This window comes from Onychostruthus taczanowskii, unplaced genomic scaffold, assembly GCF_017590055.1.
Source record: "Onychostruthus taczanowskii isolate IOZ18803 unplaced genomic scaffold, ASM1759005v1 scaffold33, whole genome shotgun sequence".
Lineage (NCBI taxonomy): Eukaryota > Metazoa > Chordata > Aves > Passeriformes > Passeridae > Onychostruthus > Onychostruthus taczanowskii.
Window position 1 is genome coordinate 2,429,397 of NW_024500683.1, and position 24,437 is coordinate 2,453,833.

Consider the following 24,437-nt stretch of genomic DNA (forward strand, 5'->3'; position numbering starts at 1 on the left):
TTAAGGTTTTTTTTTTTTTTTATTTCAGTATTTGTTACAAACTGATTTATTAAAAAAAATTGTCATAAAATCAAAGCTAAAAATAAACTCTCTTCAAACTCCAGGCTGTTTCTATACTCCCAATAGCTAGAAATTTTAACAAGGATGAAGAAAACACAAAAGAAAATGGCTGTAAGGCTGTAAAGCAGCAGCCCACACATTACAAGTACTGTGGGGTTTTTTGGTTTAGTTTTTTGTTGATTTGGGGGTGGGGTTTTTTTGTTTCGTTTTTTGTTGTTGTTATTGTTTCTGTTTTGGGTTTTTAAATCATCATTCATGAGTATCCTCAGTTATGCTGCATTAGAAGATAATAAGAGGTTTTGTTTCTTCAGTTCAGAGGGGAATACTGCAGGGAGAATCTTTGGAGTGCACTCTGAGGGATCACTGACACTTGCAAAACAACGAGCAAAGGATCTTTGGAGCTTTGCTTCCCACCAGTAGAGAGGAAATAGTTAAGAATGTGATCTTGAATAAGCTCATGATCTTCAAAAAGAGAACGAAGCTGAAAAGAAAAAAAAGCCAAAAACCTTCCTACACAAAAAACCCCCAAACCAAAAAATCCTATTGCCAAATAACCAAAAAAAACATTCCAACCTTAGAGAAAAATAGGAAGCAGCCACAACAGCAAAAGGAGTCCAATATCATGGAAGCATTTAAGAATTAATATCAACATTAGAACTAGAATCAGGCCAGTTCAGAAGAGGGAGAAATGCAGTCAAAGACTGACCAACTAAATCACAAATATTTCATTTTCTGGAAATATCAATGGAAAGTTCCCTTTGAGTGTGTACCTTACAGTGATCAGAGTACCAGGAAGCACACAGGAAATAATTAGAAACACAAAATACAGTGCAAACAGCTATGTATGCAAAAACAACTGAGACAATTCTGCAACTATTTAGTCCCTACTACTTAGTATTTGGTACCAAGTAGTTGCCAATCTAGAATACTATGTAAAGAACCTGCTACTATTTGGCTGTATAAGCAGATGTCAAATACATTCATTTAAGCAGGAGTTTTGTTATGAGCATGCCATGTTAAGAGCCACACCAGAAAGTGTCTAGCATAGGGTGAAAACCTATTTAGAAAATAATATTCTAAATATATTCTAACCATATTTGGCTAAAATTGGTAACAAATACCCCCTGAAGTATTCATTAAGCAGGGTCTGTTGTGTTTGTCTGGAACATAGTAATAGTCAACACTCACACAACTGTTCCATGTAATAAAACAGAAACATATTAGACTTGTAAGCGACTTGACCCCAAGGACAAAGGAATGGCTTTTTACAGTAGGCGAGAACCAGACTTCAAAGCTATCCTGACAAACAGGAAAAAAAACAATCTGGAAATAGAGGATCAGGTTCAGAGTAGCCAAGGAAATGGCTCCACACTCAGATCAGGATAAACAAGTGTAGAAACAGGGAGAAATCCACCAGTTGAGAACCAGCAGTGCAGAAGAGGATGAGGTGGATATAATTGGTCTCAATGGTAACAGGAGAGGATGGCATACAAGTCTGGCTGCTGTTGGAAAAGCACTATCCTTGCCTTTTGGGAGTTACTGGGTTGGCCAGAGACCAAGAGTCCAGTCCTTTCCTACTTTTGCTACAAAAATACCTCCAAAGGTCAGACTGGGAAGAACTGAAGGTTTTGTTGTTCATTTTGGGGACTTTGTTTTGTTTTATTGTCCATCATGGTTTGTCTTTTGGGCAGCCTTGTACTTAACCAATACTCTGACATAAGAGCTGACCTTGATGACAGCTCATTGTCTCAGGTTCTGTCCTTCCAGCACACAGTTCTGTATTCAGAGAGGAATATTTAGGATACTGTGTCATTATGGGGGAGAGCTGATACAAATTTAATGGACAGAGAGCTATAGATAGCCTGGTTTAATAGTCCATTATAACGCTATAGTCAGGGGGTGTGGGACTCAGTGTGATTTTGAAGCATCTTTTAGATCTGCCAGGTCCATGCTCTTCCAAAGGCTGGAGACATGCTGCTGATTGTCCACTGCCCACAGCACAGCCTTGAATCACGGCAGCAAAGGCTGTCACTGCTCTCTATTTCTCAATCCCAATCCTATTTCACCCTCTTCATCTACTTTGCCAGGATGTGCAAGAGACCTCTGGAATGCAGTTTACAGCCATCTACAGTGTGAACAGCTTGAAGAAGAAACAGGGATTTAGCTACTTTACGTACCTATAAACAACTTACTAAGTGTGAGAGAGTGCAAGGCTTTGACCTTAGCCAAAGGTGTTCTCAGCCTTATCCTTTAAACTCCATGAAGAGCAAAGGCTGACCATTGGCTCTCCCAACCTCAGCATTCTGTCTTCCTGACACTTCTGCTGCTGCTTCTGTTCCATCTCTGTTTTGATTGCTGTTAAATCACATCTTCTCCAATGCATCCCTCAATATTCTACCCTCAGTAAACTCTAATTCTCCTCTAAACTCTGTTGAAATTAAATAGATTTCTAACATATATATCTTAAAATATAGTACCTGAAACTTTATTTTCAAGAGCAAAACCTCTTTCATTACTTATTCTATCATGCATCTTTAGGATTAATTATTCTAGTGAAAAAACTGCTTTTTAAAATCAATTTTTATACAGTGTTTTCAACTATTTAGATGTAGGATTTTAAATGTATTTGTTATTCTCAACACACTGCATAATCCCCAAGGAACTTGCAATGGTGAATCTTTCCTCTCACTTTCCCCTGTGACCCTTCAGTGATTTAGCTGAGGACCTTATTTCAAATACAAAAGGGAAAAGCTGATGTCCTTCCCTGAGCAGAAAGTACAATGCATCAATATGATCATGCAGAAATAATGTACAAAATAACCAGAACTGTACATTTATTATAACCCATATATTATTATAACCATAACTGCATCTTATGATAAACAAACATATTTGTATTTTTGTATTCTATGTACATCAGTTTGATGATTTTTTCCCCCTAAATAATATGCAAAAAGAAAAGTAACAGAATCACATTCCATTCTGAACTTTTTAAAGCTCCTAAGAAATGAATAATTCAGGACACTGAGGACTTGTCATTTGTCTTCTGCCGAAAAGAAATAATACACAGGAATTTCCATTTGTTTCCTGAAGTAAATTTCTAAATTCTTTGTCCTTGACTTCTCCAAAATGCAGAAGTCATAATGCAATAGGACTATTATTACTACTTTTCAGAAACACATTTCTATTTTGATGTGCACTTTCCAAATACAGATTTTTGTTTAAAAGCTCATTCCATATAGCATCGCTACTGTCAAATTATATTTAACACAAGAGCTTTCAAAATATAAACATAACTGAAACACGGACTTAAAAGCAAAATGGTTCTTTATTTCCTCTTTAAGCTGAATATATGCTACAATTAACACTTTAACATTCTGAGGATACAACATCTCCAGTAAAACTGAACAGCTAAATAAATCTTTTCATAAAAGGACATAATTTTGTTTAAAAATACGAAATATGAAATTATAATTAAAACCTCAGCACTATATAACTCTTTATTTACCTGTCCCTGAATGCAACGTATGGAGCAGAAACTGAAGAAACCCAGCAAACATAGCAGCTTCAGCAAGAGAATGTTTAAAGCACAGCTGGCATCTAGGAGGTTGCTGAATCCAGCCTGCAACTGTAGCAAAACCGTAATGCCAGCAAAAATCCACTTCAGTGTGAAGGAGACGATGGAAAAGAAGTCATGAGGTCCTTGCGTCCTGATTCTAAGCCAAATTGTTCTGCAGTGTCAAACACTCAACACCAGTGCCACCAAACAGGGCTAACGAGAGCTCTTGTCAGCAAAACAAATCTCTGCAGTGTAGAGCAAGCATCGATTACTGCATTAGTTCCCTGCAATGACAGGGACCTTCAGCCTTTAGGAACAGTTAATGGTTTTAGGAATCTGGAATCAAGGAGTCCTCAGGAAACAAGATAGGGGGAAAAAGCTCCTTCCTCTCTGGATAGAACAGGAAAGAAGTTTCTTAGTGCTTTTAAGCCTACAGGAGACACAAGCTCAGCCACCTAAGTAATCAATACCACTGCTGCAGTTATTATTTATATTCAGCAGTGGTGCACTGAACAAGTTTAATCAACTGCATAGACGAAGCAATTGTGTTTAGGAAATGTTGCTTTTTAAATTTATGTAAAACATCCGAAGCTGCAAATTTACTTCTAGCACACTGAAAACACAAACGGCCCTTGAGACAAACGTACCACTTTTTACAAATTAATAGGATAATTTAATTCTTTTCGTATGTAACAGATGTGTGCATGGGAACACAATTTTATATAAGAAAAATATACTCCAAATAAAAACCCCCAGGAAATAATATTTTGTATTCCAAATTACATGTTCAAGATAAAAGAGTAAAGCAGAACTTCTATTTGCAAAAGCCAGATGATTAGAGAATTATGGCTAATAGAATTTACTAAAGTATTAAATCTACTGTAATCGTATCCAAATGATACAACAATAAAACTATTTCTGTGGTAGAGATAGACTTCCTCTGTACAAACAGATGGTTTTCTGCAGCCTATCTACATACTGCAGGACTCCCAAAATACAATGCAGGACATCCAAAATACAAAAAACCTGCTATTTAGAAACTAAAATGTGAGAAGGCAAATAAAGAGAAGCTTAGAAGGGATAAAATATAAACAGTAAAGCTAATGAGAGCTTACAGCTCTTTCATACTCAACAATATATGGATCTATTAGTAATAATTAAAATAAGCTTTTAATCAAGTTGTTTCCCTGTAATTCTGGACCAAACCCAAGGTACTGAACACTCTCTTTCACATTCCCACATGTCAGTCAACAACAAAAGCCACAGAATACCCCTGGCCACTGCTGACTTTAAGTGTCCCCAGTAGCACTGTATCAGCAGAAGGAACATTCAGCTGTCTAACTCTGCTTTATTCACAGACATGCCCTTGTTAGGAGATGGTTTTTTTGGAGGAGAACAGTTTCCCATCTTTATATATTGCAAGAGAGAGTGATCATCTGCTACTGACCAAGGAACATACACCCAGCTTTCTCCTAAAGCCAGAAACATTTCTTGCAAAAGAAACAAAAGACCGTGTACGCCAAAAGCCTGATGCTTCCACAGCACATCCACTGACCCTTCTGCATTCCTCATTGAAGGATGACCTCCTCTTCTGCCAGGGCAGGATTGAGGGCTTTGTGTCATTTTCAGAACACAGCATACCTCTGTCCTGAACACACACCTCTCCTCACCTGTACGTACTAAACAAGGCAGGGGATTTTGTCATTACAAAACTCAACAGATGAAAAATTCTTGATTGCTACAAGCTCAGAATTTGTAAATGAGACTGTACTGTGTGGGGCTTGTTTTCTGGCTTATTTCAAGTTTTACTGTCATTCCCATGGCATACATGTGTCTGTGAAAAAAATAATGAGCTCTTTTCCCAAACACATTTAGAAAAATTGTCTGTGCCTCATGGTGTTGTTAAAGTTCTCACTGTCTCCCACTCCCCTTTGTGATAACTTCTCCCTGCTCCTCCAGCAGGCAGTACTCTGTGCCCATTTTCTCCACTGCTATCCCTAGCCATGAGCTCTGCCCAAGCCCTGCCTAAGTAGCCCAGCCTAACAACTTCAGATGGCAGAGGTGTCTGCAAGTATTTGCTGAAAATATGGGAAGAGAGGAGCAACAGAAAAATGTTCTGAGGTCAGAAAGGCATTTTGCAGAAAAGAACACTACCACCAATTCCAGCATGCACTGCTCATCCATAAGGGTGGATTTCATTCCTCCCAGCCCCAGAGACATTGAGTCTTTCTGGCTGCCCCAAAGGCTCATCTGACGGCTTAAGAATAAAGTGCTGATAATTGGTCTATTTACTTTTACATCCATTAATAGCATCAAAGCATAGGAAACTAACTGTAAAACAGGACATCATTCCATTTTCCTAGTAAAAATACATAATTATGTTATAACACACTTTCAAACTTTGCACTGCCTTTGTAATCTCTGCAGGTTTTTACACTTGCAAATGATTTTATTGCCACTATCTTCTGAGGCATGTTACACTACACATCTGATAGATATTGACCACCATATTTTAGCTCTTCATAATCTTCCTGCTAATAGCTGGTCTAGATCTTAATCTGTGTATGGTACTCCTGCAGTTATAAAAATTTCTAAGACCATTAGAAAAGCATGAGATTGTTCAATCTTACACAACTCTACCATTATTCACGTTTTAAGAGAACAATTTTCAAGCTTTAAAGATACTGTTCAGCTTTATACATGGGTGAAAATGCAACTGTTCCCTAAACCAAAAGTTTTACAATTTTTTTTGGAAAGAGGAAAGTCAGAGAATGGCCCCAAGCTTAATTCTGTAGCACAAAAAGACCAATTCAAGTAAATAAACCCCTACGCTTAAAGTTGGAATTTAAATTAGAAAATCAGAGAAGCAACAAAAAAGATGTGTTGCAGTCTCCAGACCTCAAAGCCAAGTTACAGTGGGGAAGATATCAGGAGTCTCAGAAACAATATTATGTACTGTGTGTGACATTTTGCACTCTAGCCCTGTCTGATCTGCTTCAAAAGGTCCTGGCTATTGTGGGAGATGAACAGGGACTAGACAAACCACATTCCACACTTCTACAAGCAGGGAAAGAAAAGGACCTGTGAAACTACACACTGAGATGGTTACAGAACAAATCCTTCTGGAATCTAGTCCCAAGCATGTGAAGGCCAAGAAGGTGGCTGGGAACCACCTGCACAGCCTTACCAAGGGCAAGTCTTGCCTGACTAGTATGGTTTCTGGATGTGCAGGCAAAGAGGCAGCAGCACATATTGTTTAACTGTAGCACAGCTTCCAACCAAGTCTCTCACAATATCCTTCCAGCCAAATCAGAGATCTATGGATTGATTGGTGAACTGTGAAGTGGATGGAAAACTGACCTCACCACTTGACTCAAGTGATGGACAAAGGACTAGAGTTTGACTGGTGTAAATTGTTAGACACATAAAAAAGGACCAGAACAAAGATGCATGGGGCAGAAACAAGGCTTTCCTTTGCTCTGCTAGCAGCACACCAGACCACAAAAAGCTCCACTGAGATCATAGAAAACTTGAAGTAGTTTTTGGCTTTGCATCCAGAATTAAACTCATTAGAAAAAACATACTTGCTTCTAATAGGCTTAAGTACGTGTTTAGCTAAGACTGAGCTAATTAAAATCCAGCATAAGTACATCTTCTCTTCAGTAAAGTATTGCCCAGTGAAGAGAGTGAATGTTTTTCATTCTTTTTTTGAGATTCTTTGGCAAAATAGTTACAACTTTGCAAAGAAGATGTTTGACCATTTACCAGAGAAAGACTTCTATACATAAATATACAAATATATAAATTCACACACTTCTGAAGAAGGCGTTATGGATTGACATAGGATCAATTGTGAATTTTTTCATAACTACTGAAAAAAACAAGAGGTTAAGAACCTCTGGTGAAAAAGACATATAGCTCCCTAAAGGAATGTCTGCCTTTAAACACACATCAAACTTCTTAGAGATCATCAAAGTTCCTCTTCTTTCAGGCCTGAGCATATTCTGTTTATATTCCTAGCCAGGTAACAAAAAAAAAATTAAAAAGCACCAAAGGAGAAATTAGGATTTCAAATCAACAGAGTAATATGCTGAAGCCAATAAGTTTGATCTTTTATTTAGCTTGAGCTAAATCAATGTCACGCTGTTGTTGCTCCACAGCTTTCAATTCAAACCTTGGTCCAAGCTAATCAATTCAAAGTGAAAGCGAAGTAACTTGGCATCCATCTGAATAACACCATGTAAAAGCACCCATTGGGAGCAGGCTGTGGTGTGCCTCCCACTGGCATCCCAGAATAAGGGCTTGACCACATTGTTTCTGGATGTCCTCTGGGGGAGTTTTACAGAACATCTCCCACTGTTTTGCAGCAGACTGGAAGACAGAAGTGCATTTCTGCACAACCAAGTGATAGGAACCCCTTCAAGCGCACAGGTCTGAAAGAGTCAGTAAGGAAACGCCCTGCTGTTTATTGCTTTTGCAACCAGCATTCCAAATTCCACTGTCAATGGTTTAGTACTGTACTGCCACTGATGCTCCATTTCCCCCTCCTCCACCCGGGATGGACTCGGTTGCTCTTGACTCCTCTGAGGAAGATGATCGTGACAGTGAAACTGGAAAGAGACAAAATGAACTCTCACCCTAGAAAAGCTAGGCTGGGCCTTCAATCCCACAGGTGCAGTGGCTGAGATCTTTGCTATCCAACCTTTGTGATTCAGTAATTTTGCAATGCATTTATCTTAGTTACCTTATCTACTAAAAAAAGTCAACTCCTCAGATACATCATTTTGATAACTGGCCTTGACTGAGGAGAATCTACAGACAACCAAGAGAGAATATCAGTGCAAATCTAACAGTGCAGCCACTGCCAGATTTACAGATTTCTGGACTTCTTCTGACATTCAAGAATGATGAATTGACCTCTGTGTGTAAGGAGATTTTGTGGAGTATTTTTGTTCATGACAAGGGCAGTAAGTAACATATTAACTTACAATATCCATAAAAGATCTTCTGGAGAGCATTTTTTAGAGCCAAAGGTCATCTTAAACAAACCTAATTCAAGAAATTTTCTCAGCTATCCAACTTCTAACCAAAGCCAGATGTTTTCACTTAAATGGTGATGAATCTGCAGGCACTGACTTTACAATTTACTGATCAATGGCATGAAAATATTATTTTTGTTCCCAGCTAAACTACTGTTTCTAGTTGTTGTGTTACTGTATGCACAGAGCCAGCTATCCCCCAACTTCCACACCCCACAGCACAGTGGATGTGGAAGATCCATATTCCAAGCCCCTTCCCTGCCTGATGCAGGATAAGCTGGTTTGAAGGGTTGGTATGCCAGCACCACTTTTGACAGCCATGCTCAAGTACAGGCTTGAAGTGACAGAACCAAATTGCTGCAATCCATTCTGCCTGTAGGAAGAGGCTGCAGGCATCCACCTGCACTTGAGTTTTCCTGCCAAAAGAGAAGTGGAGCAAAACGCATTCCATTCAAACCCAACCACAGCAAAAATAGGAGCATCAACCTAAGGCGACAATGTCATTACAACTTATTTAATTCAGCCACATAACCTTACAAAAATTCCTCAAACCAACATTTTTTTCCCCCTTCAAATTCTGTTTCTGTATTTCAGGATAATTTTGACAATTTAACTCACATTATTTCCTGTTATTTTCCTTACTAACTAAGTGGATGTAGACATAGTTTAATTTCTGAAATCCTTCTACAATTCAGATTTCTCCCAGATCCTTTAATTCTAGAAAATGTCTAGAAATTAAAGGAGCAGTACCATATGTACTGACCATTCCAAAATGCACCTCTATTAAGCAGAATTTTATATTACCTTAAATGTTATATATCATCCAGACAAACAAAAAATAATTGCTAAACCACACATCTAAATGCAGGGTTTAACGGTGACCATGTTGTTTGAGCATTGTCAGAAAATTCACTCCTAATCCTTATAAAAATTTCTAGGGCAAAGAAAGATTAGGTGCACAATAGCACAGATAACTGATGTTATGATGGCAACATGCCTAAAATTCATATCAATATTTGTTGCAGCTTTTTTTTAAGGGAAACTATGCTGGTATATTAGAATTTTTAAGGATATATCTGAAGAGAAGTCAAAATGTAAATGGTACATTTGTTTAAGAATAAAACAACTGGAAACTGGAAAAATTAAATGTCTTCCTAAGTGTTTCAGTGACTTGTAGGAATAGTCATTCCCTAAGACTTTCTTAGCAGTGATCTTTAAAACTTGGTGACAGGAAAAGATTAACGAACTTGTTTTATAACTGAATTCAGAGCAACCTTTCTGGGGAAAAGAGCCAGCAGCAGCACAACTGGATTTATTCCCAAACATTCAGTTCCAGTTCGATTCATAGGGAACTGTTTTGCCCTTCCCCAAACATTGTCTGCCTAAAGAGAATGACAACTCCCCTGCTGCCAAATCAGTAATGCCTCTTCCATGGGAGATAACTGAACCTACCTGGGTAAACTGATAAGGTTCAGTTGCACAAAAACTGGCAGAAACAGCAAACACCAGAAAGTTTTGAGAACCTACATCTATCTAAAATTGCATTTTTGGGTTCCTTTGTAAGGTCCTATTTTATCTGTAAGTGCAGGTCACTGTTATACTATATTTTAAGTAAAATCTGAGCCTGTATAGAATACAGAATTCCTAGGCATACCATGTACTTTGATATAAACTGATACCAATTTGCTATGGTAGTGCTCTGGAACACGACAGGCAAGAGCTGGTATTACAGTGCTCCATGACCCAGGGCTTGGCAGAGTTGAAAGAAACGTGGCTATCACTAGCCTGAGCTCATGACACTGGTGAGGATTCACTGCCAGAGCAGAAGTTTTTGCTCACCTCGTAATTCAGCTGAGAACTGTACGAAGTGCACGTGGGTTAAAGGGAGCCAGCTGGGGAGCACTGCTTTGCAAGCATGAGCTTCCTGCTCTGCAATGTGGTGTGTCACTCCTACCCAAAGCTGACAGGACACCAGTGCCTCGTGATATTCCCACCTCAGAGGTGGGAACAGGGCTGAGGCACTCCAAGGACTGTATCCAGCTGCTTCAGAATGCTTCAGACCTTTCCTCTCTTGTGACACCTGCTGACGATCTCTAATGCAGAACATTCTGACTTTCAAAGACATGACAGAGGCAAAGCATAAAACAAAAATGTGCAGGATTTTATATTCAAGCATAGCTCTATTTCCTACCTCTGGGACAATGCCCTGTTAATAACATATAATGATCCTTGAAGTATTTAACTGGAACAGACTCACTGGAGTGCCTTCTAATAGCACACATACATTCTATTTCATATAAACATATATATTCACAAACTTGTGCAGCTCCCAGAAAAATCTTGTCTTAGTAATGCTATGAAACTGCAGCAAAACAAAGAATATGAAAACATTCCTGCCTATACATTATTGAATATTTTCTTTTTGCTCCTGACCCTACTTGACTGCAGCATTCCTGAAGCAGATAATGTGGTCTCCTTAAACAAGTGTTTCTTATGAATTAGAAAATCAGGTTGGAAGGATACTTAGGGTAAGTAGAAAGACAAGATGCAGCCTCACAAGATTCCTTAAGCACAAACATAGAGAGTCATGTGTAAATGTATAACTCTGAACTTCCCAAATTTTGAAAATCTGGTTTGTGATCCACAAACATGAGTATGTTTTCCTTGTTATGTTTTGTGTTTCTTCCCTGAGGATAGGACTTAATTCAAGAAATGAATAACTGCTTCCATAGAGCTATTTGAGTCAGTGTAATTTCCACATGCAGAATATGTCCCATACATCATTTGCAACATTAAAGCTGCAGGACAATGTAAATTGCCTATGGAAAAAAATGCACATACAGATAAGAAGATCTGAAAAAGGATTTCAAATTACTGGTTCGAATACTAAAGTGTGCTTGCATTTGCGGATTCTCTCTCTGCTGAGAGAGAAACTGTCTTGCACAGAGGCTGACAAAAAGAGTGAGATTTGACTGCTCCATCTGGTGGCTCATTAAGCACAATTTTAATGGTTTAAGAATATGTGGCCTTACAGTTTAAAAAGGGCCACCTCTGGAGTTTTTGTTTTCTTTGAGCAACAGAGGAATTCTTAAAATAAATTCTTACAACCTAATTATTTTAATAGCATAGCACAAAAAATGTAGAAATATTTACCTACTTTTAGAACATAACTATATTAAACTTTGATATAATCTTATTTTTATATTTTTAGATTATTTCTATTTATTAGCTGATTTATGCTACTTAGTTAGTAAACTTTATTAAAGCCAGCAAAGTTTTACAAATTGCTCCTTTGAATTTATAGCAAGTTACTTTTATATTTGAGCTTACATTTCCAGGAAAAAGGTACTTACGTTCTCACTAAAACAACACAATTAATAACAAGCCAACCATTAAAATATATACACTACTGACTTGTTACTACAAGAAGTAAATTTCAAAGCTCACATCTTATTCATCAAGTGACTTCTATTTGCGACTGACAACTTCTAAGCAGATCTAGAGTACCCACAGAATTTTAGAGGAAAAAAGAAGTGTGTGCCCTTAAGCCCACAAAAATCTATTCCATGAAAATTCTAAAAAATACTAGGACTTGGGTTCTTTAGAAAACTAGTAAAATAACATGACAAGTTGCTTTAAATAGAACATTTTTTCCCAACAATCATTTTGAGAATAGCTAACTAGACTTGAAGCCCATATTGCAGAGGAAAGAATTACAAAATTGAGGATTAGGTTAGAAATACTGGAACTTTAAATTCTAGAAATTATTGTGTATCTGTTGTTGCATGTCTGAAAGCATTTTGTCTTGAATTACACATGCCTGAGAGGCAGTCAAGGAATATAAGATAGAGGGAGAGTGATTTTTACACAGGCGGATAATGGTAGGAAAAGGAGGAATAGTTTCCAACTAGAAGATATTTAGATTAGATGCTAAAAAGAAATTCTTTACTCAGTGGGTAGTGAGGCACTGGAACAAGTTGCCCAGAGAAGCTGTGGATCCCCCATCCCTTGAGGTTCAAGGGCAGGTTGGATGGGATATTGAGCAACCTGCTCTAGTGGGTGGATCCCTGCCCATGGCAGATGATCTTTAAGGCCCCTTCCAACCCAAGCCAGTCTGTGAATAGAACCATTTTACTTATTCCTTTACCACACATAGTTTCCCCCACTAATATCATATATATTAAGCTAGGACCCGATATGCCATCAAAACCTCTGTGCAATGGTATTTAAATACATCCTTAAATTCTCTGCAGACCTGTATTGAAAACTGCAAAATAATCCCATGCTAATTATGGCCCAAATGAACCATACAATACACATTTCTCAACTTGCTCAATGGAACAAGTTAGACTTGGTCCAGTTTGCATGTAAGGTACAGCAAAGACACAGGTGATAAAGTAATGAATGCTGATATTTTCTTTTTTGAAATAGAAAAGTTCACGAGAGAGAGGAAGAAAATGCAGGAAGAAATTATTCTAAATATAATGTTTTATTAGCAGTTCCCTCATGGCTTAAAAGAATGTGTAACAAAATATTTAATTTTGAGGGTCAAAAACAATACTGATGTGAGCATGCATTTACTGCACAGCATCACAGTATTTCCAAGACATCCACTCTCCTACAAAAAAAGGCTGAATTTGTTTAACAATTCAAAAGCTCTTTAAATACAATTTTAGCAGTCACTCAAGGGTATATGCTGAGGAGCTCATGCATAAGAGAGAGGTATTTTTAAGACATTAGACATGAAAAATGCAGAGATTTAAAGTGCTGGAATACCTAAAAAAGTAACAAATTCAACTCTTAACATCTACAGCAGCTGGATATCTACAGAGGTAATGGTGAACTGACTAACAGCATGTGGGACCAGGTCCTGGCTCTCTACTGTGCTTTAGCCAACCAATAATCACTGTTGAAAATTACACTTTGCACATGTCGTGCTTGCAGACTTTCTATTCTCACAGCAAACTTACTCAGGAAAGACAAAAATGCCTATCAAACTGAAAATTGAACTGCAAAACTCTGCCCCCTCCTTGTGTGTATCTTCAAGCTGAAGCCTTTGAACTAAAACCTTAAAAGAGTCATTTTTTTGGACCAGAAAACAAACATGATAAGTTGTCAGAATCATTATCTTAAGGTCTTAAAAATTGCAGAGTGGGGGTGTAGAAAATGAAAAGAGCAGAAAGGTCCAATGTATACAAATATCACACTGTCCTATCTTTTAGAGGTGGCTCCATCAGTAAAACAAACAAATCAACAAAGTCAAAACAAAACCCTCAAGCACATTTTTTAATGGCTCACAAAACAAAAATAACCAAAAACAAATGGAAAAGACACCAACCCAAAGAATGAAAAAGGTTGTAAGGTCTGAAAGAATGAAAGAGTTTTACATTTATAAGCATAGAAATATACTTAGTATACATATGTTAATCACTTTGATACCTGATAAGAAAGCCAAACAGGCAAATAAAACGGTAATTTAGCTGATTATCAGCAAATTAGTATGTAGTGAAAACAGGCATCTAGGCTCATGGAGGCAACCTGCAGCTATCTATGAGAGAATACAAGCATGTCAGAGGACACTAGAAAGTAACCTGAAATTCTGCTGGTTGCTGATAAATGGACCAAAAAGGTACTTAGCAATAATACATCCTTGCACTAAATAAAGCATTCTAATTTATTATCATCAAGGCAAGTTGGAGTCTCAATCACCTACTGAAATCTCGCATAATTAGACAATGTGCAATCATAAAAAGAAAATCTGGACTCCACCGAACTTACCATTTAAATGCAAGGAAATAAACCAGCAGACAAATAGATAAGGAACAAGTGACTACAACTTATACCATTGTGTTAGCCAGTGCCAAATGGGTTGTCATTCATACTGTGCCTTTAGAGTAATCCCTGGAACAGCTGTGCCCTGGCCCAGCTCGCACTCTCTGTTTACTACTAGGCAGGACACAGGCCAAGAATAAACCCTAACAGGCAGCTTCCATACACTCCTCTCTTGAGGAGCTCCAGAATGCAATTCATTACTTGGCCAAACCACTCAAAGTACAGCCCTTTCATTTGCTAGTCAGTAAATATCACCAATGGGATGGGCATATTTGAAACCATAGCACATGTTGTGCTTATCATCATGGGAGAAATGGAGATAAGCTCCATCCAGCTTAAGAGATTACAAAGTGTAGATCAGGAGTCCCTGATTTTGAAGCCCCTTGAGCTGATTTTGAAGCTCACATATTGTACAGGAGAAAGAAGGAACAAAGAAACCATCAGAAGAATACAAAAAAACACATGAGCAGATATGGGAAAACAGTTTTCAGAGGGTTATTCAAAATGGACAGTACAGGATGAAACCATGCATATTTATTCAAAGAAAGCACAGGCATCTCATAATTATTAACCTTCTTTCTGACACAATCAAGTTTTTCCTAGAGCTGTTTATCAGTATACTGATTTTAGAAAACTCATATAGACCAGTCTATCTATTCAAATCAATGCTTAAAGAAAGAAACTGGAATGGTTCCTGTGTATTACAGTAATTAAGTGTGTTATTGCACACTAAAAATTATATGGAAAGGTATCAGAAAAATATTAGCCAATAATATTCAGTACCTCACAGTATAACCCTATGTTTGAGTTCAATAGGGTGATCAGAAGGAATACACTAAGAAAAGGACACAGAATGAACATCTTCAGAAAATAACAGAATCAGATGTTTGTTTGTTCTTAGTTAACTCATTAAAATTAAAATCAATAAGAGTGAACATATTAATCTAGAAGCCAATAATTAGTTTACCTTTTTCTTTCAAAAGCTTTCATTTTGCACCCAAAGTGGGACAGATACAGGTGGAAAAATGCGAAGGTTTAGATTTCAGTTCCAAGACCACAACTCATCCTTCAATACACTGTACAGACCATCCAGTTATGCAGCCTTACCAAACTCACTTTGGTTCATCTTTCACATTTCATCTTTTTCTCTGTGTTCTCAGGTCAAAAGAGTAACAGTAAACATTGAGTTCACATAACTTTTATGGTATACAAAAAACACATGCATATAAAAAATACTGAATGGCAGAGGTGTAGGAAAGAATTAACCTCTGGCTATAACACCATGCCATGTATCAAGTTACTGAGTTTTAAGTCCAGTTAACTTCATAGCAGTACTTTGAAAAGTACTGCTCAGCAGCTAAAATTAGGGCAAGCTTTACAAAAGCTTTTCCATTCTCTCTCTTAGACCCTTAAAAATTGCTCCATGACCCAGAGCTCATGCTCACATTCTCATGCCTGCTACCTGCCATGGCTTCTCTATTGAAAAACTGACTGATGAATGCTCTTGAGAATTGATCTTTCACAGGGAAACCTACAGATCCCCTGGGTTTCTCTACATGTTCAAACACTCTCATAGCTCCTGAAAGTAAAGGTACCCTGATGTCAAACATTAACTGTTGTTGAACATAAGACTTCAATCCAACCATGCTTCAGTATCTGCCCTCCTGTAATGAAAATAATCATCTTACTACTGGGAAAATTACTATCAGGACCAATTTGTAGGTTTTTCATGAATTAGATGTGCAGAAGTAAGTGACAAAGAACAAACAACTAATAAAATCATGAACTTGTGAAAAATCAAGCAACCCAGAAGACAGGGCATATTAATAGTAATGAAACATAAGGTCTTGCCAACTGTGAAAGATATGAAAGAAATCTAGACTTCATGGTTTGTGACATCATCTTGATAAGTCAAAAGGTGCATTTCTTTTTTCCTTTTCCAAAATCAGATTATTACAGAATTTTTTTACTGGAAATGGCTCACAGGCTGACAAAAAAAGAACAAGACACAGAACTGTGAATTTAGCTCCAGATGTTCCCAGCTTAGCTCAGATCCTGCCACAGGAACAGCAGCAACATTTCTAACATAGAGGAATCTCAGTGCAGGCTCTTAAGAAAATTATTTTCATTTTCAAGAATCCTCCATTTCAATTGAGTAAGCAATTATGATTACAGTTTTTCTTAACTTTACTTATCTACCCTCAGGGTTAACATAGTTTCTGGCATCAAGCTTCAACCTTCCCAGCAGTAACTCAGCCTTCCAGGGGAAGAGAGCACTCACTCAATCTCTCTCCCTCCAGCTACTTCTTTCTGTTTTCTTTTTCCCCCCGCCCCCCACTTCTTTCCTAAACTATTCAACCACAATACATCCCACCTTTCCTGATTTATCATCTTTTATAGACCTAGGTGACACTTTGCTCTTTCCTCTGAACTTCCTCCAGCATGCTCACAACTCACAGCCTTCTTAAGGTAAACTAGAAAAAGGGCTGTATTAGGATTTTTGAGGAAAATTCAGCCACATATCTTCCACAACATCCTCATTTATAAGGTTACATATTTCTTTGTAATGCAGGATATCTTGGAAACAATTTAACTTTTTCCCCCCACTCATGTTCAGTTCATCTCATTTGTATATGCACGTACTTTAAGTAATTTCTTATACACAAACCAGATTTTTTACTGCCCCGCTCTAATTCAACAAGTACTTATTTACAGCTCCACAAGCACCATACATAATTTCAGGTGCTCAAAAAGACTGTATACTGATAGCATTAAATAATGTTAGCAATGAACAAAACTCTGAAACTAGAGCCATTTTAAATTGTATTTCCATTAAAATCTGAATCAGATGTAGGTCTAAATTACTGCACAAGGACTAGAAGATAAATTTGAACTAATTTTTAAAAACCAGCAATTTTCCTAGGAAGGGCATTATATTTTACACTAAGTTAAATCTCAGCTGCACTTTTAAACAAATTCTGCTCCAGTTTTCAAACTCTATGCCCAACTCTCCAAACAAACAGATGTTAAAACATGCTAGCAGATGTTACAGTACAATTTGACTTGCCTACACTCCAGACTGAAAATACCTCAGTCAAAAGGTTTAACAACATTTCAACCCAGCCTCCTCTTCTCTACAGCCCTTTCCTGAGTTTCTTTTCGCTCCTTTACAGGCCCTGCTGCACGTGTGTGGTTTCTCTCTTAGCCCCCAAGCTACCTCCTGTGTCAGCAATGCCTACAGAACTTGGAACAGATCCTTGGGGCAAGGATATAATTTATTCTCTCCTTCCCCTGGGAGCACCCCCAAGCACAAGCACCCAAAGGGACCCTCTCAAAACACCAGAAAAGGATGGAGAAAGGGGCCAGATCCCTTCCTCCTGGAGTTGAGCCAGCACTGACATATTTGTCAGCAAACCACAGCATCCCTTTCTGCTCCTCGCCTCCATGTCCTCTCCTCCTGCTCACAACCCCGTCTCACACCTGGGAATAAACCAAGAAAACACCAAGATCCCTGCCCATTACATTTTCGAACCAGAAATTAATGTCTTAAGAATGAAATTAAATGAAATTGTGTCACCCTGTTCCTCACAGTACCGTGAGAAAGGCATTATGAACGAAACAGTCATGTCTTCACTGAAAGGAAACAAAAAGCCATTTCAGGAGTTTGTTTTTCAAAGAAGGTGCCAATTCTATCATGCTCTCCTCACTCCCAAATAAATCCATCAACAAGTACACAGAGTGAGTTTTACTTAGGTTTTCAACATTTTACTAGCAATTTGTGAGTATTAATCATAATTTCAAGCCTAAAGTGTGTGAACAAATTACACATGTAGGCAAATATGAACAATGTATGCAAAATGTAAAGTCATTAGTACATTTATTTACCTAAAAGTACTGGAGCAGTACCTCCTCCACACTTCTCCAATTTCCAACAATATCTTATCTTCCAGGTTTAAAGGTTGCATGACAAATTCTGAACTATCTCTTGCATCCATCAACGGATATAACAACGTTTATGCAACTGGAGATAAATCTATTATTTTTACAGAAATTCTTATTTTTCAACTTCAAAGAAAATACGTTTCCTCAAACTTATGCCAAATACAATTTGCATTCTTCACTGGATCGCAGTAGACAGAAACTGTTACTTTTAAAGTGAGGTCTGGATTGAATTTTTAATAGTCTGGTTTATGTTATTCTAGCTTGCCTTTGAAGAAAGTATGAATGCAATTTATGCCTTCTACAAGGATCTCTTTCACCTTGCAAGGACTTCACTGGAAACACAGCCCACCTATTCTTCAACTATTAGAGATTTCAGAAAAACGGATTCTACAGCCTCTGTTAATAATAGAATGAAAATGATTATCAGCATTCTGTAGTGTCCTGTAAAGGGTGTAGATAATTTAATAAGAATTTGAGATGACACTCATCAATTTTTCTTTTTGGACACTGCAAAGAGCTCTGTCTCTAGATTTACTCCAACAAGGAAACAATTTGACACAAATCTTTGGATCTTCCACCAAAGAAGTAAAATCCCAGCAGATTTCAAAAGACATTTATTTTTTGGAAAGAAATCTCCCAGTGCTTGTGCATAATTTTTTGGACAATTTTGAAGAAATACATATTAAATGACGACAGTAAATAGCAGGGGATCTACTAGCTAAATTAGGTTGCTTTTTTGAAGGTTTTTTGGGCTCAGAAGATAAGGTAATGCAATATTAATCTGGGAGATTTCTAGGAAATGCAAATGTTAAAAAATAACTCTTGCATAGTATCTGCTTTATATGACATTTTTGGCTGTTGATTTTCAATGCAGTCTTATCCACTCCACCTGTACCTGTATCTTTCTCTGGGGCATCATTTGCCTTTAAACATCCCTGTAAGCTGTTTCTCACAGAAACTTCTATTTTATTTGTTCAACAGAGAACTGAAAATAGTACATCTTTATTACTTAGTTGCAGATCATTTCACATTGGCATTCACCAAATGGAAACATTACTTTTAAGATCTTGGGGTTTTTTTATAGGGCCATTCAAAGTTTCTAGCTTCATCTATATTACTTTGGCACCAGGTTTCTGACTGAGCTGACATTTAGATAACAGAGGATGGATTCCAGACCCTCCTGGGCTTATAAAGTAAAGCACTGCAACTTTGAACCTGTGCAGTATGTCTCCCAAGTTACAAGCAAAGAACTGAAGAAATTCTGGTGAAATTTGGTTTGGAACAATGCTGTTAAATTGCAAAGAATGGGATTATGACCAGGGTCATAATAGCAGCATTTTAAAATTATTTCTATATATATACATCTTTAAATCCTTGTACTGTAGCATATTTTTTAAGACTACTGGGAAATTTCTAAAATATTTTCTTAGGTAATAAAATCTCCTGCCTTTCCATCTATTTTTATGAAATACTCCAGAGTAATTCAAGCACTGATGAAAATATAACTGTAAAAATAATTGGATACTTTACTATCAAAATTGCTTCTGCTTTCTCATTTCTATTCATATTTCCTATCTCTTTTTTTATGGGCTATACACCCCCATCTTCTAAGGCTTTCCATTTACAACCCTTGTTATGGAAAAGTCATATCAAAAATCAGGCAAAAAAATTAATGGCTAAATATCATAGCTATTAAATTAATAAATATACCTCTGTAATTAGTGCATTGAATACGTCTCCATATACACACATCCACACACATATACACATATTGATGTTGACAATTAGATACAAAGTCCCAAGGAATGCTCAACAATATAAATCATGTATGTGGAAGTCAGTGGTCAGACAGGTCCTTAACATACCCCTATCAATAATCTTTATCTAAATACAGTGAGGTAGCACTCTGATATGATACTATCTAAGGTCTCCACTCTGTAAAGGGGGACCTTAAACATGTGCCTAGGGGGTAACCAAGAACACAATCCAGTCATTGAGAACATAAACCTTTAGCAACATTCAAAATTCTCTGGAATTCATAACACTAAAGGAAAACAAATCCAAGCCTTAATGTTTTAACAATACACTGGGAAATTGGTCAAAAGCTGAGACCAGTGTCATGAGCCTGAAAGCAGCTACTGAAAGATTTTACTTATGAAAGACTATTACAACACCAACTATATCAATGTAATTCTATCAGTATAGTACCTTTCAGCCTGGACTTGACTTACATAACAACCTTTCAGTTTATAAGAATAACCTACACTAATTATGGGAAATTCTGTCTACTTCATAAGCAACCTCAAAATGATAAGCATAATGAAAGCAAAAGACAAAGATGAAAAGAAACACAACATTACTGACTTCTACTACCAACAAATGGAGTCAGGGAAAATTACACAAATGCAAATGTCAACTTAAAACATTGCCACAAAATGAGGGAAAGAGATGTATTGTCTTAGAAAGACAGAATAGTTGAGACTGGAAGGGACATCTGTTACGTCTCCAGTTCAAACACCCTTCCTCAAAAGTTGTGTCAGCAGAGCAGATTGCTCAGGGACATTTGGGTTTTGAGCATGTCCAAGAATGGAGACTGTACAAATCTCTGTACAAATGAAATACATTCCAGTATTTGACAAAAGTCAGTCAAATAAGTGATATTTTTTTTTTTTAGTGTTTGAGTGGACTCTGGAATAAAGTTTTAGAATATGATCACCTCCTTAGAATATGATCACCACCTTTCAGAATATGATTCCTCCTTAAAAATGAGCAGAAAACCAAGTTTCCATATTTTGAATGGAAAAGCTCATGCTTAGAAAGTTAAAACAAGCAGTTATTCAGATGGGATAGGAGAGAAATCTGCTATCTTTGCTATGTACTCCTGGAGCTTTAGGTGATGCTAGGAGACCACAACAGATAAAGACAGACAGACAGGTTAGCATATACGAATCACAGACACATCAGGAAACTGCCAGAAACTAAAAGGCAATGCAGACAAGCCTTTGCCATTTTCAGTATAAATACCAGCAAGAAACTTCCAAGGTACAAACACAGATAGTTAAACTAAGGAGCTAAAAGCCAAAGACACGGAAAGCTTTCAGCTCACTGTACTGTCACCGAAAGACAAAGCAGGATTCTAAGACTGTCGCTAAATTCTGCCACAGTCTTTTCTGACAATGCTTATTTTATCTGCTTACAGTTCCTAAATTTGATTAACTTCTTCAGCCAGAAGAAAGACTTTGTTTAAAAGCACACAGTGTACTACAGCTTACTCCTTGCTGCTGAGTGTTACCATCAACAGATGAAGACAAACCGAAATAACAGACTTTAAACATACTTCTTAGCTCAAGAGAAAATTCATCTAGACAACAACTTTGTCAATTCTCATTTCTTTTCTACATAGTTTGCCCCATATCTAGAGATATCAAGAGAAAATTCATCTAGACAACAACTTTGTCAATTCTCATTTCTTTTCTACATAGTTTGCCCCATATCTAGAGATATCAAGAGAAAATTCATCTAGACAACAACTTTGTCAATTCTCATTTCTTTTCTACATAGTTTGCCCCATATCTAGAGATATCAAGAGAAAATTCATCTAGACAACAACTTTGTCAATTCTCATTTCTTTTCTACTCCCTTTGCCCCATATCTGCTTGTCCTTAGTAACAATGAACTCTGGCAGATTTTTGATATTTTATTAAATGTGGTAAAAATTTGCATATCTTATGATGCTTTAGAATGGTCTCCTCTGATTGTTACAGAAGTCAGTTTTAATTTCAATCCATCCACAAAAAACTGTTCTACATACAGACAAAAGAATGAAGTAACGACCAAAGGAGTATAGATATAATCAAGAGAGTAGACCAGAACCCTTGAATTCTGTCACTTCCAGGTGAAAGAGGGAAGAGAATGAAAAGGAAACTCATCAGCTGATGCTGCCTGTAACCACCTCATCTAATGCAAAAGGAAACATTGTAAAGCACATGTAGTCAGGTATAAGACACTTCTCAGTTGGCAAAAAAAAGAAAGGCAAGGGGAAAAAGTGTATGATTAAAAAGAGGAAAAGAGAGAGAAAAATACAGATTTTTTTTTTTTTCCCCAAATCATGGCCATGTGCAGAATATACAGAAAAGTCCTTACCTTTTTCACTGACACTTTCACTTTCTATCTCCACATCTTCACAGCTAGTATATTCTGGTGTTGATGCCCCTTCTTCCTCTGAGCTACTAACTGACATCTGCCTTTTCTTTCCGCCTCTTTTTGCTCTATGAGGCTTTGGAGGGGATGGCCGCACTGATTCCGACTGGTCAGAGCTAAGGGAATCATTCCTTAGCATGGTCTCCATTTTCTCCCGCTTTGCTTTTCGCATGAGAATAGCAGAGCTAGGATCAAGGCGGCTCTGTTTTATAAAGGAATCGTGGTTCTTGTATTCTATGTGTTCTATAGGAACTGGACTATGCCTGGGAGTTGGTGGGCTATGATTAGTTAATTGTTTAGAAACAGAAATTCTTACATCACCTGTTCTGTCTATAGAGTACGACCTCTGAGTTTCCACAAGAGATTTTCTGTCCTGAGTTCCCTGTAATTGTGAGCGTTTTCCTAATTTATTCTCAGGTACCTCCGCTTCCTCCATTTCTGTGTGTGGCAAAGCTACATCACTGTGTCTTCTCTCGTGTCGTGCTTTAGAAACTTTGGCGTGCATGCGCATCTGCTGCTCCTCAGGGTGTGGTTTTACAGGGTATCTTGCCAGATTGGGGTCACTCTTGTAACGGGTATGATATTCATCTTCCTTCCTTTGTTTGTCATCATCAGGCACTTTGCCTTCCTCACGTTTCTCTGGCAAGTCTGGGTAATCCTGTGACTTGCCTTTCTCCAGCCTTCTACCTTCATGCCGCTCTTTACGCTCCCTGTCATCTGTTGGTCCTTCTTTTTGAAGTGAGGATTTTGGCACACGCTTACGCTCACTCTTTACACCTTTGCCATTCTGGTCAGAAACCAATACTGCCTTCTTCCTACAACGAAAAGGAGTACAGTAATATGAAGAATTGATTGGAAAATAGAAATATTTGCATACAGTTATGGAAAACAAATCCATAAAAAGGGTAAGCAATGGCAAAACAGAAAATACTGAATCCATTACTACAAATTAAATGTATAAATCCTACCATCTTAATTTTATTTTTCAATAGCAAACAACTTCCAAAGTCCACAAAAACATAAATTATGAATGGTCCAATTAATGAGTAAAATCAAAAAAGAATATTGACATGCATAATTTACCCACGTAAGCAAGAAGACCCAGAGCTGTCTTTGTAGTAACTGCAGCATTATGACAGAGTACTGGAGTATGTTCTGCATTTTAATGGCAGCAGTCATGAGAGTTACAGACTAACCACACAATTCACTTCAAGTGCCCTGACAGCATAGATAAAAATACCACCAAATGGAGTATCTACCACAATAATATCACAGAAAGAAGTAATATAGATATAAAAAAATTCAAAAGATAATATATCCAGAAATAATATTTAAACAAGTTTATCTTTGAAACTTTAAAAGTTTTGGAAGCATGCAAAGGAAAGCAAATTGATTGCTTGAGATAAATTAATGGTATTCCTTTCTCCAATAATAAAAGAGGATGAGAAGATTATTTCTCTATGCAGACATAAGTACAAAACAGTAAATAATGAAGTTGCGTGATTTTTTTTCTCTTTCATATTCTGCAAGCCAATAAGGAAGCCAAATAATCATAAAATTCCCTTATGCTGGATATTTTTATTTCTCTAATCATTCCAACTGCCCTTTCATTTAGCAGTTCACATATGAATCCATTGATTTTGAAGAAGGAGGAACACAGCTATACAATGTATTTGAGAAGAATACACACCAGGACAAAGTCACTAGGACTATGTTCTGTGGCACTGAATCTTGCCTTCCACAACTGACACATCTTTGGATTACATATCAAAGACCCTCACAAAGAACAAAGTTGGACATCATCC

General features: G+C 37.3%; 1 protein-coding gene across 1 annotated transcript in view; it reads right to left on the bottom strand.

The window, feature by feature from the left end:
- The window catches only part of RIMS1 (regulating synaptic membrane exocytosis 1), a 305,714-nt gene that overhangs the window by 134,335 nt on the left and 146,942 nt on the right, over window positions 1-24,437 (bottom strand). Inside the window, exon 11 of the mRNA XM_041410580.1 lies at window positions 22,576-23,447. Within this exon, the coding sequence (XP_041266514.1) occupies window positions 22,576-23,447 (872 nt within the window). The remainder of the gene's footprint in view (window positions 1-22,575; window positions 23,448-24,437) is intronic.